This window comes from Telmatherina bonti, assembly GCF_933228915.1.
Source record: "Telmatherina bonti genome assembly, chromosome: 3".
NCBI lineage: Eukaryota > Metazoa > Chordata > Actinopteri > Atheriniformes > Telmatherinidae > Telmatherina > Telmatherina bonti.
In genome coordinates this window covers 34,011,293-34,029,765 of record NC_136621.1, presented here as the reverse complement: position 1 = coordinate 34,029,765, position 18,473 = coordinate 34,011,293, and the positions used below count along the sequence as shown (strand labels likewise).

At 37.6% G+C, this 18,473-nt stretch overlaps 1 protein-coding gene across 1 annotated transcript; it reads left to right on the top strand.

Annotated features, from left to right (window-relative positions):
• Window positions 1–698: 698 nt before the first annotated feature.
• On the top strand, window positions 699–16,021 carry pgm2 (phosphoglucomutase 2; the record flags this gene model as incomplete). Its single annotated transcript, XM_079263908.1, has 13 exons — window positions 699–773; window positions 3,346–3,513; window positions 4,945–5,136; window positions 5,924–6,007; window positions 6,193–6,386; window positions 6,547–6,736; window positions 6,857–6,954; window positions 8,427–8,607; window positions 9,427–9,520; window positions 14,378–14,507; window positions 14,592–14,784; window positions 15,105–15,238; window positions 15,608–16,021. The coding sequence occupies 13 exons, from the start codon at window positions 699–701 to the stop codon at window positions 15,708–15,710; spliced, it is 1,836 nt and encodes a 611-aa protein (XP_079120034.1). The 3' UTR covers window positions 15,711–16,021.
• Between the last annotated feature and the right edge of the window lie 2,452 nt (window positions 16,022–18,473).

The following is an 18,473-nucleotide window of genomic DNA, read 5'->3' as shown; positions in this document are numbered from 1 at the left end:
TTGGCTCACGATGGTTCACATATAATTAATCAAATCAAATCAAAATTTATTTATAAAACACTTTATCATACATAAAATGCAAATTCAAAGGGCTTTACAATAAAAACGCAATGAACACCCCCTTTCTTTTTCCATCCTTATCCATCAAATTTACATTCCTATGAATTTACTATTGCCACATACATAAATTTATACAGACACATAAACACCTGCACATACACATATATGTCTTTGTCCATTAAACAATGTCTCATAGCACTGTTCTAACCCCCACCATTCACATCAGGAAAACAAATACTGAAGATCTGAAATATTATTAAATAAAAATCAAAATAACATAAACTAACATAAGTCTATAAAATACCAATTATAAACTGAAATAATAACTAATTATTTTCTTTCTTTAAAAAAAAAGGGGGGGGGAGTCCAAAGCTTTCTCTTTATCTAAATTCATTCATATCGACATTTCAAATTTGTCGAAGCGGTCCTTGAACTCGTCATGGTTGAAATTACCACACTCACGGCAGCCCTTGAACGCCACACTAAAGACACCCCTCGTGACGCAGCACGTCGCCCTTTCTCGTATCGTCAGGTGCCGACAACCAGAGTCGGATATCTCTTCTAGAGGAGACTTATTTCCCTCGTTTGAGCAGAGAGGACGGGCTGGGTAGCGTGTTGATTTGAGCGAAGAGGAAGTAATGGAGAAAGATTTGTCCCCAACAGGCGACTCCAGTCTGGACCAGTCCATCCGGCTGTGGCTCCAGTACGACAAGGTAAACTGACAGCTAGCCAGTTAGCTTCCTTTATATTACCTGAAAATAAAAAGAATGATCAAATTATATAAACAACTTTAACATGTTCTTTCAGTTTCACTTTAATAATGTGGTTTTTCTTGATGCTGAGTTTATAAGGTCTCACATTTAACCGCAATTTAAACACATTTAGCAACAGATGAGTTAAATGATGCAACCAAGAGCAGTCCTCTGCTAATAAGTAACTTCTGGTTTGATAGTTTTACTTCAGTTTGTCTTGTCAGTGGAAAATGAAGTAAGTTTAATTCATCTTCATGCATACAAACGGTATGAACCCATAACTCAGTGATACATGGTTGTGTATCACTGGATGATGGATGATGTGGCCTATCTGAAGTGATTGATTACCAACTGCAACAATGGAAACACACTAATTATTTGTTCTTTAAACCTTTTTAAGATATATTATTAATTTATCACAAAAGTAACAGCTAACGATAGGCTTTCAATAAAACCACTCAAGAAATTTAACACCATTTATGGTCTTTTAACTTCTTAAATACAAAAAAAAGCTTTAACTGAGCCTTATATATTTCATGATTTATAACACAAAACTTTTACAATAATGAACAAAGTACACTTTGTTCCCAACTTCAGTCGATATTCGCTTTCTTTAATCTACTTCTGTGGGAGATGGCTTTATTTTTCCCACTAGAGAAAAAGAACACTTTATGTCCAGAATTAATATTAGTTTCTCTTTTATTTTATTGCTGAAGCTTGAAAGGTGAAAGTGACTTGGTAAATAAAAAGAAATCCTCTCTATGTTTGTATAGCACCACACACTTGTTTTTACTCCTGTAAATGGTGTTTATTTGCTAGCCATTACTTGTCACCAAAAAAATTAAACTTTATATTTTTTGAAGGAATTGTTAAATGAAGTGATTTTATTGAATATAAAGGTCTCAGATCGGCTAACTCAAGAGTGGGAATAGCAAAACTGAAAGGTAACAAATGGAAAGGTGTGAATAAAAAAAAAAAGAGTGCAAAGTAGTCGATTTTGTTGTGGTAAATAAAATCACAAATTGCCAATAAAAGGTGCTGTTTTTAAAATCCTCTGTAATGAAATTTTGTTACTTCTGCCTGGTTTCACAATGAATAACTGAATAAACAACTAAGGACTGGTGTCTCATAGACTAACTGCAGTGCAGATATTTACTTCTCTGTAATAATAACTAATGGTGTAGTAATTATTGTATTCCATGCGCTTCAGATAATCTGGTCTTTTAATTAGTCTATAAATGCAATTAGTATTTTCTTTGTCTTTTTTTGCGTTGCATATTCAAGTGAAAAAGTAAAAACTGAAGTTCAGAGGTCAACAGGTATTTTGTTTCTCAAATATCTCCAAGTTTTAGCATCCACTCAGAAAATATATTATTATTATTATTATTATTATTATTATTATTATTATTAGGGTCCGAGCCATACTTATTATTATTATTATTATTATTATTATTATTATTATTATTATTATTTATTATTGTTGTTGTTATTAGCTGTAGTAGTAACAGTTGTTATAATTGTGTGTTTTATTTTTGTAATTGTTTTAATAATAACAGTTTTAAATATTTGATCTAATAATCAGCTGTTATCAAAAAGTATGACAGATGTTTTGCACCAGGGAAAGAAAGCACAACATTAACTCTCTTGATACTTTAAAAACCATTATCGGTGCTCCAAACAGACTGTCACACTTATCTGTTATATTATTAAATAAAGAAACTAAGTTTATTCACATGATGCACACACACTCAGATCAGACCAGCATGCATTCAACTATCTGACCAACACACGGCGAGTCCTTTTTAGCCTTAAAAAGACATGCAGTGCCACCAATTAGATCTTGTTGGCGCAGGGACTCCAGTTCTTTTATCATGGGAAGATTGAGGTATCTCAATTTCCCCACTGAACAGGAAATATCTGACTGAATTGTCACTGACATTGTAATTTTGGTCACCACTGTTGATCAGGTGAATTATTTCACTAAGTTTTTGGTTTATGCAAAAAAGGTGCCATGTAGATATAGACACTTTTCCCCCATTTTTGTATAATCCTTAAGCAACAATTTGTCTATAAGAAAAAGTATCCTCCTGCGAACTTTTCCATTACAAAACACTTGATCTTTAGAAATAAGGCAAGAAGTATTTTTAATTATTTTTAGGTGTTTTAAAAAAAAAAAGATACCTTTTGTACAAATTATGCATTTATAAATGGCTTTTTGTTTTACTCTAATAAGAAAAAAATTGGGCGTTCACTAATTGCACATTAAACCATTAAACTGATACATCAAACTGGCCTCAAATTTCAGTTCAAGTCTGCAGTAAAAGGTCATTTTTAGCATTTACAATTTACACGATTCTACACAGAAAATACGTCATTATTATTATTATTATTATTATTATTATTATTATTATTATTATTTACTTATTACTCTTAACTTCATTTTCAAAATCAAGTTACAAGCCTCGATTCAAACTACAGTTTTTAGCCATTTTCAATGATCAGTTTTGAGTTTGTCTTGGTTTTTCTTCCTCAGAACCCTAAAACTGCATCAATGGTGCAGAAACTGGCAAAGGAGGGAGCAGTGGAGGAGCTGAGGAAATGTTTCTCCTCCAGGATGGAGTTTGGCACAGCAGGGCTGAGAGCAGCGATGGGCCCCGGCATATCCTGCATGAATGACCTCACTATCATCCAGACCACGCAGGTTGGTTAATAGATAAACTCCTGCTGCACATTAAGCACCAAGTCACATGAACAACCTCTTTCTCCTTTTGAAGGAATCCTGTGCTGTACATTGTGGACTTTGAAGCACACAAGGAACTGCTTTTTCACTCGTATTTACAAGGAGATACAGCTAACAAAAAAATTGACAATGGCTTTACATTTGGAAATAAAAAAACTTAAATCCACTCAATAAGTTTATCAGCATCTTACAAATGAGGTATTTTATCTCAACCAAATCATATCTGATATAATTTTAATGATACTTTTATCATTGCCTACGGGTGTCAGCGCTAAAATCAACAGTTTTGATTGCTTTAAAAGACTTTATTGTGTGAAACGCAGCTGTATTGAATTACATCTGGATCCTTCCAGCTATTTGCAAACCCTGCCAGAAGACGTACAGTACAGCGACTTATAATGTCCCTTCTCTGGAAGCGTGATTCATATCTAATTAGTCATAGCAGGGTTGCTTGAAAACAGGACACAGACTTCTGTATCTACTGTATGTCTCCTAAAGAAAAGAGTGACCCTCCCACAATGAGTATGAATGTGTTGGAGATCTTTTTTGCAGAGGAGGAGTAGCAGCTGTGTGGAACAGCCTTCATCTCTCCGTTAGGCCCTCATTTTCCCAGGATCAGTTCAATCAGTCTGAAAATCCATTCTTTCTCCCTGACGTTTAAGACCAAGTTAGACAGGATACTTTGGTTGCTTTCTATGTATATATTTTGTTGTATATATCTATTTTTTATCGAGTTTTAATGATGTACCTGTTGTCCCCGTAGTATTTTATCTCACAGGTTACTAAAGACTGCACTTTTTGATATTATTAGTATTTGTACTTTTAATCTTATTTTAACTTTGTTCAGCACTTTGGTCAGCTGGGGTTTTGTTAGATGTGCTATATACATAAAATTTGAATTTTGCTGTGTGTGTAGGAAGTCAGTGTTGCCATCTCCACTGTTCCCAGTCTTTAAAACAACACAATTATTTGGCAGGCATCCTTATAAATATAATTCCACCTCTCTGGAAAACTTGACACTAAAACAAGCCACCAGGTACCATCCTCAGTGGAAAAATAAAAGGAAGTGAGTAGAGTTGTACCATGTTGTAGGAAACTGGATTTAAAGGAGATTATGCTTGCTGACTCTTAAGATCTGATGCTGAAGGAGCAGTCACATTACACTTAAATTCTCCGATGCACTAAAGCACTTCTCATCTTTTCATCACACAGCCTTTGTTAGCACCAGCATCTGCCGTCTCAATTCATGCATTGACTTTTGTTATATCATAGAAAAGAACTTAGTTTTATGGTGTAATATATGGAGTATAATTGTTATTTTGACAGACCCTCTTGTGGATGGACCTCTTCACCTTATCTTTCTTTCCCTTTTTCTTGTCTCCTCCCTGACAGGGTTTCTGCTGCTACCTGGAGCAGACTTTTGGGAACCTTAAAGAACGAGGTGTGGTGATTGGGTACGACGCTAGAGCCCACCCTCCCAGCGGGGGCGGCAGTAAGCGATTTGCCAGCCTGGCTGCAGCGGTGTTCATCAGCCGAGGAGTGCCAGTCCACCTCTTCTCTGAGATCACCCCAACACCCTTTGTGGTAATCGCTTCAATTTCGATGGTTTCTTTATCTGAGGTGTTGCTGTTGTGGTTGCCTGTGCAGAGGAGGACCGCAGAACCGAGGCTAAAGGGCAAATTCCGTTTAAAATCCTCATTTCTCACTGTTATATAATGCACATATACTCTGCCAGGTTATATGTAAGAGTTGTGAAGGTGCACCATTCATGCAACGCTCTGTCTGCCTGAAACATGTTTGTACAGCAGGGTAAAGCTCAAAGCGATCGCTTTGTACTGAAAGTCATAGATAATCCTAAAAATGAAAGTAAATCTGGTTTCTTCTTTTGTGCCAATAGGAAAACTTCTCTTTAAAGGTCATTCTAGATTCCTATTAACCTGCATTTAATTTTTATGTCACATAACAGTATATGAGACCATCATAATTTGTCTTACAGCTGATTTTAAGAGGAAGTTCACTGCAGTCTGTAGTTTAAGTACAAAGTTTTGATATCTGAGACGTACAGATGAGCTTCAAGCAAGAAAAAGTGAAAATAAAAATTCAGAGAAAGTTTAGTGATGAATCATCAGTTAAAACAAATGTTGTAAACACATGAAAATTAATATATAATTGCAGCATAATTATAGTTCCTTAATTCCATAATGAGTTGGATCCTAATAGTTTTATTGAGCCTGAGAAACTATTTTCCGAACATGAGAATTTTGTGCTGGTTATTCGTGCTTCATGTTTGAACATCCTTGTGTTTGAACTTTTTTTCTTCAGATTGATATTAAATGCAGTGTACTTGTGTCATTTCTTCTAATTCCTGCAGCCTTTTACTGTTTCCCATCTGGGTTTGTGTGCTGGTATCATGGTAACTGCCTCACACAACCCCAAACAGGACAACGGCTACAAGGTAAGCCGACATAAACGTGTCTTTTTAACCTTTTTTTTTTTTTTCCAAAAAGAGTTTCTCACTCACTGCAATCAGTTATCAGTAATCCTATTAGTTATCTTATTTGCTTTTATTTAATAATGGTGACAGTTAAAGGATATTTCCCTATTCTTTCTGCATTTATTCCCATTCATTTCCCGACCCAGGTTTACTGGGAAAATGGTGCCCAGATTGTTTCTCCTCACGACCGGGGGATCTCCAAAGCCATTGAGGAGAACTTGGAGCCTTGGCCAGAGTCTTGGAACACAGAAGAAGCCATGAAGAGCCCTTTGCTCAAAGACCCCTATCAGGATATCCACACACAGTACTTCAAAGCCATCCAGAAACACTGCCATCACAGGTGATCCATGGATTAAAAGTAGCCTTTGAGCAGCATTTACATTCTAAACACTCGATAAGATGAGTTCCACTGATGATTTTATGCCGTTTGCCATGCTAACACTGAGAAAAACCTGAGATATCTAAACTTTAAAATGTATATTTTTCTCTTTTTTTCACAGGGAAATTAACAAGACCTCAGAAGTTAAAATAGTGCACACATCTGTGCACGGTGTTGGTCACTCATTTGTCCAGTCAGCATTCGAGGCCTTCGGTCTTCAACCGCCATACGCCGTGGAGGAACAGAAAGATCCAGACCCTGAATTTCCCACTGTTAAATACCCCAATCCTGAGGAGGGAGAGGGAGTCCTGGTGTGTACTGGACACACTGAACACTCACACAACGTTGCCACCATATGACACATCCAGTCACATCGAGCATACACTGCATTTTGGCAGGTGGTGAATTATGTGTGTGTGTTTGCTTTGCAGACATTGTCATTTGCCCTCGCAGAGAGGGAGAGCGCCTCTGTAGTGTTGGCCAATGATCCTGATGCTGATCGACTGGCTGCTGCTGAAAGGCAGGAAAGGTGTGTTTCTGTGATTTAACAAACATTCAAGATGTTTCATGAACTTCCCTGAACAGCAACAGCTTTGTAAGCGAAAGCCAGCATGCAGTCATGTGATGTGTTGCATTTTCATTAGAGCTGTTATGGTATGCTTTTGTCCCGATTTGATTCAGTTCTGATTTTTTTTTTTTGGGTGCCGATTTGATTTAAATTGTGATTCTCACAATTCTTCGATATTGCTGATTTTTGTAGATTTAAAAACAACAAAAAGAAAAATTAAGTAAACTTTTATTTTTTGTTTGTCATTTTTTTTTATTTCAATTAGGAAAAAAACAACAGAGTAGCCAGACCATCATTCTGCTGCTATAATGCCCAAAAAGACAAGTAAAAAGATTGATTAAAAACAGTCAAAATTTAAAAAATTTTTACAATGGATTATTTTTATTTATTTGAAAAAAACTAGTTTTTAACAAAAAAATAAAGTTTTTAACAAAAAGAAATTGATTTTTTTAAACAAAAATTGATTTTAAAACGTGAAGCAAAGAATCCCAATTTTTTTTTTTTTTTAATTTGATTTTCCCTTCCCTAATTTTCATCTTGCTCTCATACAGCTCCATCAGACAGCAAGGCAAGCATTTCACACTTCTTTGCAAAATGGCTCCAATATCTTAAAAGATGTGGCACAAAATCAGACATGCAGCAACAAATTTAGAAGCAACTAATTCAAAATTATTTCTATAATTAGGAAAAAACAAAAAAACAAGTTTATGAAGTTGTTTTAATTTGAAGTTGTTTGAAAGTACAACTACTTACATTGTAGGTATTTTTCTCTTCTTCAGAGACTGAAACAGTTTTATTAAGGTAACTTTATGGGATTAACCTTCAAAAATCCATCATATATTTTCTCACATCATTAAAACCTCTACATCTCAAAAAGCCTTCAGAATTAGCTTAAAGGTGGAGTATGTAAAATTTTCAATATTTTCAAAATAAATTAACAAAATATAACTGCAATCATAATGAGATTGTTTTTTAAACATGTAGGTTCCAGTCTGTCCATATATGATGGGTTATTAAATTACAAGTTTAATTAATGACAAAGACCCTTCTTAAATGTTTTCTGACCAGTAAAAAAAAAAAAAAAAAAAAAGTACTTCTTTTCCACCAGTAGGGGGAGTATAAGCCCATTTATTGCAGAGCGGCTCTGAGCTACAGCTCACAAGCGATTCCTGCCCTCATTGGAGCTGGCAAAGGTGAGGGGTGAGTTTTGCTCATTACTGCCAACCTGTGGTCGTTTGTGGAGGTAGTAGTTTTTTGGTTTTGCTCACGACCTGGTGTTTGCCACCTGGTGGTGGAAAGAATCGCCTTGAAATCTTACATACTCTGCCTTTAAATCCAGATTAAAACGCATAACTACAACATTAAAGCTGAAGTTTTTTTTAACATGACAGTCATTTAGTTTTGGTCTTAACTTGTCTGTCTTTGTGCGTCAGTGGCCAGTGGCGAGTATTCAGCGGTAATGAGTTGGGAGCGTTGCTCGGCTGGTGGTTGTTCCACTGCTGGAAGCAGCAGAATCCTGACGCCGCTGCTGTGAAAAACGTCTACATGTTGTCGAGCACCGTCTCATCCAAAATACTGCGAGCCATCGCTCTGAAGGAAGGTTTTCACTTTGAGGTAATGTCTTCAAGTTTTACTCTAATTTTATGTCATATGTTGGAAGCAGCAGTGCTTCATTATTTGGGCCTCATTTATTAAACAATGCACAAGATCTAGATAAAAACAAATGCTCATAAAAATGCCAAAAATGTCAAGCACCACAAAAGAATCGGGTTTGTTAAAAGAAAAAAACACCAACACCCTCAGATGAAGTTTCTTTTATAGCTGTCCATCTGGAAACATCTTTATATCCCAACCTGCAAATGATCACATTCATCAATATATTATTATCTAATAACTCGCAGTCTCATACGTACGGATACTAAGAAATGAGTCTGATTGGTGACTATCTAAACTGGATTATGGCAACAGTCATTATGGCAACAATTTAACATGTGCACACAGGTTATTAATGAGGCTCCAGGTCAGAAATTATTTTTCTCCAAGATTCTTAAAGTTACTTTCTTCTGCCAGATGAAGCCACGTTTACATTTCTAATCATATCAATTAAATTGAATGTCTTTATTGTCATTGCATGATTACAATGAAATTGAAAATGTGTGAAAATGTCATAAGGTGCAACAAAAGTATAAAATATCAAAGTAAAAAAAATAAAAAAGGATAAAATAAATATAAACATCTGAAATTATAAACATATAAAAAAGTAGTCAGGCTTTCTTACTGTAAAATACTTTGAGTTTTTTGCATTTAATTTCTATTTTTTCTGTATTTAGTGACTATCAGTGATAAAATGATAACTTTCTATGATTGGCAGGCTTCACTTTTGTAAATGTAAAACAATTGTTTATTACAACGTGTCATATTTTGTTTGAACAGGAGACACTAACTGGTTTTAAGTGGATGGGGAACAGAGCCAAAGACCTCTTGGACCAGGGGAAAACTGTTCTGTTTGCTTTTGAGGAGGCCATAGGTATGTACACACACAATTTCATTTGAGCCATACATGTTGTCACAAGGTAAGTAGAGCATCAAAGATTTTTAATGGCATGTGTATCATTTGTTCTGATAGGTAACCCCTTTTCTGTTTGTAAATGTGTCCCCCCAGGCTGTCCCAGTCTGGCAAATCACAACATTAATTTGTCTGTCTGTCTGTTTGCAACATAGCTCAAAAAGTTATGGACATATTTTGATCAAATTTCCAGGAAATCGTAGAAATGGAATAATGAACAATTAGTTATATTTGGAAGTGATGCAGATGACTGGATCCATTAGTAATATCCTGAGTCCAGGATAATTTTGCCATTTGAGCTTCTAACTCAATCATTGGAAAAAGCAATTGCAATGCAGAGGTCAGCACTCTGTGGGTGCTTCTAGTTATTTATATTGTAGAGGCAGGTTTGATACAATATGTCTGTATGCAGGGAAGCAACGTAGAGGCATTTTTCTCAACCCCGCATGACTTGTCATTGGTCTGATTGGCTGTACATTTATCCAGCTGCATAAGGCAACATTTTGGTCTAAGCATGTTAATAAAACCCAGTGGAAATCAAATATGACCTGAGAGCTTCTTGACTAATTAATATTTGCATATTTGGCCAGCGATGCCGAGCTTACATGTGGAAAAGCCCTAATTAATTCTTGGAGGTATCACATTATAGATCCGATTTACAAACTGCACCTGTTGCAAATTCTGTTTTGAGATTTGACAAAATAAATAAGCAAATAAAAGTGACTACTGTTGGGATTTATGAGGCAGGCATTGTGAAACGTTGAGAGTAAAATATGTGGAGACTGGTTTTTGCAGTTTGCCTCCTTGTGGTGGTTTTCCATTCAGAGCACTGAGAAGTAGTTTAAATCAGTCACAGTGTGACATATGAAGGTTTGTGGGAGTAGTTTATTCTTCCTTTTTCTTCTTATAGTAACCCATACCTTCTACTGCTATGATTTTATTGTCTTTATTTTCTTTGTTTGCTTGAGTGTTAGGGCTGTGACGGTATGCTTGTGTCCCGATTCGGTGTCAATTCGATTTAAATTGCGATTCTCACAATTGTTCGATTTAGCTGATTTTTGTAGATTTAAAAACAAAAAAATGTGTAAAACTGTTTTTTTTTTTTTTTTTGCTCATCTTTTTTCGTGATTTCAATTGAGAAAAAACAACACAGTAGCTAGCCCAGGGGTCGGCAACCCGCGGCTCTGGAGCCGCATGCGGCTCTTTAGCGCCACCCTAGTGGCTCCCTGGAGCTTTTTCAAAAATGTTTAAAAAATGGAAATAGATGGGGGAGGGATATATATTTTTGTTTTGATATAGTTCTGTAGGAGGACAACCATGACACAAACAATCTTAACGTTTTCCAGCGCTGTAAAAATGTGTAGAATAAATATTAAATTTTAACATTTCTGTCAAGGAAGATTTGCGTCATAGCCTGCGACACACATAGCCTATCAGCAGGGCGGGATGCCAGGCAGGTGTTTGTTGTAAACAAAACCGGTGGCTGTGTGATGGGATATGGGTCCAAAAGGGAAAAAGAGAAAAATAACCGAGGAGAACAGAGGATTCAACGTTTCTTGGACTGCATTTGTATTCATTGCCAATGCGGAAGGATTGCCTGAATGTTTGCTCTGTAGTGAGAAGTTGTCAAATAACAAAAAGAGTAATGTGGAAAGACATCTCCAGGGAAAGCATGTGCAATTGCATTACTTCTGGAGAAATTTGAGAAGCGCAAAAATAGATTTAAGTGGATTGCATCTCCAAACTCCACTACTGCTGCAAGTTTTGTTGTAACCCGGGAGATAATAAAGCATGGAAAACCGTTCACAGATGGTGACTACATGAAGGAGTCAGTCATCAACATATCAGGACACGTATTTCCAGACTTCAAAAACAAAACTGAGATAATACAGAAAATCAAAGACATGCACCTCCGTTAAGACAGTGAAGGAAAGGACCATTAAAATGGCGGCAACATCACCGATCAGCAAATCAAGGACATTAATTCAGAACAAGTTACATCTTACATGTTTAGAAGCTGACCAGTGATGTCCGAGAACAGAAGTCACATTAAACGGGGAAGAACATAATCCTTCATAGACACAGACTAAGTAACAAAGTGGATGTTTTTATAAAATTATTTCTGATTTTTGTTAGTATATATCTGGAATGACACTTGGTAACGGTGCTCAGGTCGGAGGATCGCTGCGTTGGTTGCGTGCCTAAAGAGAATACGATGCTGCTGTGTTTTACCCTCGCACTGACTTGCTTTACAGAAATAAAACTGTATTCATTTGATTTGATATACTTTACCTTTTTTTTTAAAAGGCTGCTGTTTTATTTTTTATAAATGCAGGCTGCGTTTTACTGCCCTCTGTTTGTTACCCAAATAAGGGGCGCGTTATGCACATTCCATTTTGTTGTTTTTTTGAATTCTTAAAAATAAAAATGACATAAAAAAAAAAATCTGATTTCTTAATTGCATTGTTTTAATTTGATCAATGCAACGAAACATAATTCATTAATATTGTAATAAAGTTAAGCATGACGGCATCGTACAACAGAGTAGTCACGTGGTGCGTCATTCTCTATAGGATGCGCTGCAGGGAAAATAAACATTTTATCATTAAGGCTCATTATGTATTTGTAGCCAACTTAGTCATTTTGATAGTAGGCTAATATAGCTAATATAGATACATAAAGCATGTGTTGCCTTCATGATAAGGCTTATATAAGGCTTTTAATTTTTTGCCTCTCCAGACATATTTGTTTTTTGTTTTTTTGGTCCAGTATGGCTCTTTCAACATTTTGGGTTGCTGACCCCTGAGCTAGACCATCATTCTGCTGCAATAATGCCCAAGAAGACAAGTAAAAAATCAATAAGAACAATAAAAATTACTAAAATTTCAAAATGGATTTTTTAAAAAAAATTTATTTATATGGAAAAAATTTATTTTATTTTATTTTTTTTTTTAAGTCAATTTTAAAATAATGGAGCAAAAAATTCAATTTTCACACCCCTGTTGAGTGTATCATCCTTCAGTGCCGTTCAGTCCCCACATGGCCCGGAGGCAGTCATTTCAGGCTCAGGCAGGTTTATGTTGATATGCACTCATTTTCTTGGATATAGACAAGCTGAAGGGTTAACAGCAGGTGAAAGTGAGAACTTGCTGTTATGGAGGTTAAAAATGTTTTTCCACAAGTTTCATTACAATCTATTAGATTTAAAAATACTCATTTGGTTGTTTGTTGTCAGTCTTTGATTTAAAATAAATTATGAAAATATTTTAAAAAATTTAAACTGGCTTTTTTAAATGTATTTGTTGATGCTGGAGTGGGGTTGTGTGAGTATATTTCATAATTACAGATGTTGCTGTTCAGGTTAACCCATATATAGTGTCACATTTGCAGACAGATGTTCACTGTCATTATTTTCTCCACCTAAGAAAGTTAGCCATCGACGTTGCATGCAGCCAGTGAAACTCATGTTTTTAACAAAATGACAACCAAACAAGGTCATTCTTATGCTTCTGGCTTGTCACGTTTATACTAGAAAGAAGCCGCAAGTCTTCTTCTTTGCAATCCCATGCTGACTTTTTTATGTCTGCAGATTTACTTGCTTGTTACTTATAATAAGATGATGACATCTTTGTTTAGTGTTGGCAGATCACCTGCAGAAGAAATCGCCCACACCTGCACTTTTTCTGTGCCAAAGTATTCATGTACAAGATATACTTCACTGTGTTACAAGCTAAATAATTAATTTAACTCCTCCATAGGAAGTGTTGGATTAGTTGACTGGAAACCATAACAAGATGTTGCATCTGTGTATTTGTCGTTTCTTCATTTATTACGCATCTACTCCTCTTTTAATCTTTACATCCTGCTTTGTCCTTGCGCTGTACTGTTAGATTTTTACAGGGATGCCCTGCAGGATAGGAAAAGATTTTTGTTGCTTACTTTACAGCCAGAAATGCATAAACTGCTTTGAAACCAGTAGGAAAATTGAGATAGTTGGACTTAAAGGATCTACCAACTTATTCTGGAAATCAGGCGCCTCACTGTAGGGAAGGAATAAAATTGGGGCTTGCAGCTTCTGCTGGGGCATTCCTCGGCCAAGAGGGGTGTACAGTATAGTATATATTCTCACTACAGAGTCCTAGATCTGCTTTTGGACCTCCTCCTAGTTGGACATGCCCCAAAATCCTGCAATAAAAAGAGCCCAGAAGGCATTTTAATCTGATTCCGAACCACTTCAGCTCCAGTTACCCACTCAGAGAAACTCTCTTCTGTCTCTTGAATCTGCTATTCCATTCTTCTTTCATTCAGCACCCAGATCTTATGGTTGTAGGCGAGGAATGGAACATAGATAACATTGTAACTTTAGAAATAATCTGTTCCAAATTTGCTTTAAAATTTGTACCTTTGTGGCTGAAACTTCTGACAACAATCTATCCTAATCTTACTCAGAAGGTTTCTTTTAGCCAGACTCAAGGATGTCTTCTATCATGTCTACTACTATGTGTTTGCACGGGTGCCTCAACTGTGTTGTACAGTCTGTATCATACGTTAATGGAGAAGCTTGTAGCAGCAGATTTGCATCAGCTAAGAACCACAGTCCTTCTATGCTCACAGTCAAACACAAAGTCGTGTGGGGTTAAGAAAACACAGTTAGTGTAACACAAAACATAACACAGAGCATTCCCATATAACACGATTATGATGCTGTAATTAGAAGCACATGCCTTTGCACACACACACACTGTTATTTAAAGAAACAACAGCTGACTACAGCAACTGGGGAATTGACTGAAAGTGTGTGTGTGTGTGTTGTTGCAGGATATATGTGTTGCGACTCCGTACTGGACAAGGATGGAGTCAGTGCTGCAGCCATAGCGGGAGAGATGATTTCTTATCTGGCCACTAAAAACAAAAGCCTCTCACAGCAGCTCACTACCATCTATGAAGAGTGAGGGTCATGCATGTGAACGTTACATTTTTCCATCTTTGATTCTCTCCCTGCAGACTAACTCTGTTCACTTGTCTTCCTCAGGTATGGCTACCACATCACCAAGAACTCCTACTTTATCTGCCATGACCAGAATGTGATCCGTGGTCTTTTTGAGCACCTGCGTAACTTCGGTGGTAAGGGGGACCGGTATCCCACCGAATGTGGTCGCTTCTCCGTTTCCACTATTCGAGACCTGACCACCGGCTATGACAGCAACCAACCCGACAACAAGGCTGTGAGGGCAAAAAACACACTCCGACAGTCTGAGCACCTCACATCCCATGTAGATTATCTAGATGTGATGCCGTCTCCCAATCAGAGAAGGGCTTTTTATCTTTAATAAACAACATACATTGAAGGTAGAAAGCGAAAACATGGGAAGAAAGAAGGTTACAGACTCTGGCCTCCAAGACATGACATTTTTCTGAAACAAACCACAAGGATGAAGAACATCAAATCAAAAGACACATTTTTATTTTCTCAGATTTTGACATTAAGTCTTTTAGTCTAAATGCGTATTTGACAAGCATCTCTCCCTCTTCCCTTCTCTTTTAGGTTCTACCCACGTCCAGTTCCAGTCAGATGATCACCTTTACCTTCTCCAACGGTGGCGTCGCCACCATGAGAACCAGCGGCACTGAACCGAAAATCAAATACTATACTGAGCTCTGTGCAGCTCCTGGTAACAGGTGGGTCATCAGAGATGAGACCACCGAAGAGACTGATGTGTTTAAGGCAGGACATTTACTATTATAATAAATTATAATGATTTTTTATTTAACTATGCAGGAAGGTGATAGTCAGTGTTGATGAAAACAACTTACTGATATTTCATGCTTTACTTTTGCCGAAAATCTTCATTTATTATTTAAATACATCACATAAAAACAAAACGATATCGCATTAGAAAGTTTAAAACAAAAAACTTTTAGATCTTTGACTAGTTTTTCAGATTCAGCTAATAGTTTAAGTTCTGAATATCTTACTGGTATCTGTACTTATTCACAGACTTACAGTCACTATGATGTTTTTGTTCTCTCATTCTGGGTTTCCATCAGCGATGTGGCACACCTGAAGAAGGAACTGGATGACCTGGTTGGAGCCATTATAGAAAACTTCTTCGAGCCAGAGAAGAACAAGCTGCAGCCAAAGCCAGAGTAGCGATGAGAGATAAAGGAGTAACAGGATGAATAGTGAAAAGTATTTCTGACCACCGCTTCACATTATGTCCTAATAACTCCCGGAGACGGTTAATACCAGCTTGACTTAGACTATTATGCCTTTATCAGGATTTGGACCAGCAAAGGCACCATTCCTTAACATAATCTACCTTTTCTGTCATGTTTAAACAATGTGAAAGATGTACAATGGCATCATACTGTCACTTTGAGTTGGAGTGTTCAGATCAGATGTTTTATTTTGTTTGGGATCCAGATGTTTTATATTCAGCATCATGTTTTAGATTTGGTGTGTCTCAGTGCTGAAGATCATGAAATGCAGCAGCTCCAATCTGCTGCATTTCACTGCTATATAACAATTTAGTCGACTAACTACACTGTGCTTCAGTCTCAGCTGGACTGATGTTGATGTAAAAAAAATTCTATATTATGTAGTAAGGCTAAAACTACTGAATATGACTAACAGCTGTCAAACTTTGAGACTGTGGTATTCTGTAGTGACTTGAAGTGATTTTTATCTTTTTTTTTTTATTTTTTTTTTTTACTTTTAACTGCAAAATCACACAACATGGCGCGCCACTAAGTGGAGCCATTGCGCACGAATTTCATACACCCCTTTTTATTCCATGATATGAATAAAGGTAACAGCTCAAAGGGACTCTTCACACCTCTCAGTTAAAGGCAAAACGAACCCTTCTGCATTCCACTTTGTGTGAATTATTTGATGTAATGCGCAGATAGCAGCTAAATGAGCATCACGTGCCTGTTACTTTAAAATACTGCGCTAAAATGTCATTTTTGCAAATAAAAAAAAGTTTCTAACGCTGCTAAATGTTGACCAATTCCTTGCATCTTTTTGGCAGCGCACGCGGACAGCATGCACTTGTCATGCAGGGGCGGGAGCTCGGGTTGGGCTGGTCCTCTATATTTAACCCAAGCGAGAAGGAGGGAATGATGTGTAAAGGTCTCTCTCTCTCTCTCTCTCTCTCTCTCTATGTCGTGCATATGTAATACTGCTCCAGTCATTTTTGTTCAGCTTTAAGTGTCTCCTGTCCGAGCAGGGAGCTAAAGAGAACATGAAATATTCCCCACCGGTTACTTGTGCGTTTTGGGACCTTGTGTTTTGTTTTGTTGCTGTTTTTTCTTTCCAACTGTGAGTGGTTTACGTTACGCACAGCCTCGTGCGTAAAGCGTAGTTTGAAACATTGAACGCAGATAAAAGAGGGCATCTCTTGCAGCGCTCCTCTGGTATGTAGTTTCCACTTCCGCCTGATGTCCTCGCGCAGCGGACAGAGCTGAAGTTGAGGATTTAAAATATCACGCACCAAGGTCACGCGTGAAGCAGGTAAGAAGACGATTTGTTAGGACTCCTTTGGACATTAATCTGGTCATTTTGGCTTCTTATAAAGGCAGAGTTTGACAGGAGACGTGTCCTGCAGACCAGGGCCGGATTAAAAGTAGACAGAGCCCTGGGCCCAGAGTGTTTCAGGGGTCCCCCATCCCCAGCGAAACATTGTGAAAATTGTGAATTATACACTGTGAAACAACATTTCTAACATCTCACAGCCAGTGGTACCAATAGCAATACACTAGACACTGGTGTAACTAATTGGTTTTTATGTACATGTTGTTTCCTGTCCAAACCTCTGGTGTTTGCCTTAAGTGGGTGTGGGCCCATAATGCCCATTGGATAATCCGGCCTTGCTGCTGACTGCGTTTGCTGTTGAGTGGGATGTTATGTTTCCTCTAAATGGAAATCTCAACTTGCCATCTTATGAGTGAACTAGGCTGACATCTCCTGGACTCTGTGATTGCAGGCAGCCATTGGCTATGTGATACTGGCAATATAGCTGTCATGTATTTGTCCTGAGATGGTAAATGTCACTTCTGGGAAAAACTTCCTGGTTTCTTTCATGTCTTCATGTTTCATTGTATGCATTATAGGATCTGAAAAGCCTATGTTTATAGCTGTCTGCGGTCTTCTGACCTCTCTCTTGCAGGTAGAGGAGGCGTGCAGCTGCCTCAGGTCTCAGAAACTATGGAGGGATTGTGCTTTGAAGTGAAGCCAAGAAGAAATGAAGCCCAGAGGCCACAAGGCTTTGATAAACCAAGTCGCCTTCTAACCTCAAACCACCGCTCCTGTCCATCACTGTCCCATCTCGCCTCTTCCACTCAAAGCCTCCATAAATGGAACGGACAGGCGGACGAGGAGACAATAAAATACAAACTAACAATGATTGGTTCTCGGACAGTCCACCATCTGACCACCATGGCCATGCTGCCCTGGGTGGTGGCAGAAATCTGCAGGTCTGCAGGGAAGGGTTCAGGTGCAGGGCTGCATTGTGGTAGTCCTGGATGTGGTCAGCTGGATTCTGCTACGTGCAATAAGACGATTTTACTATGCGTATCAACTTCCTGGGTGCGGTGTGTGTCTACTCTCGGAGAGCAACGTCTTTGGGACCCATTGACACACACTGTGTTGTTTGAATGTCGTCCGCACCAAGTGACCAAGCTAATTCACAACAGCCAGGAGCCAAGCATCTTTGCTTGTCTGGTGAAAGACCCACCAAAGTGTGCCTGCTATGTCTTCCAGTGCCAGGACAGTACCAAGGTAGGTATGAAAACAAGAATGTCCTAAGCTGTTGACATACTATTAAAAAGGGACATGCAGTTTTTTTGTCTGAAGCCTGTAATATACTTAATCTGCAAAGATAACAATGCATTTTAATTTCATTTAACCTTTGAA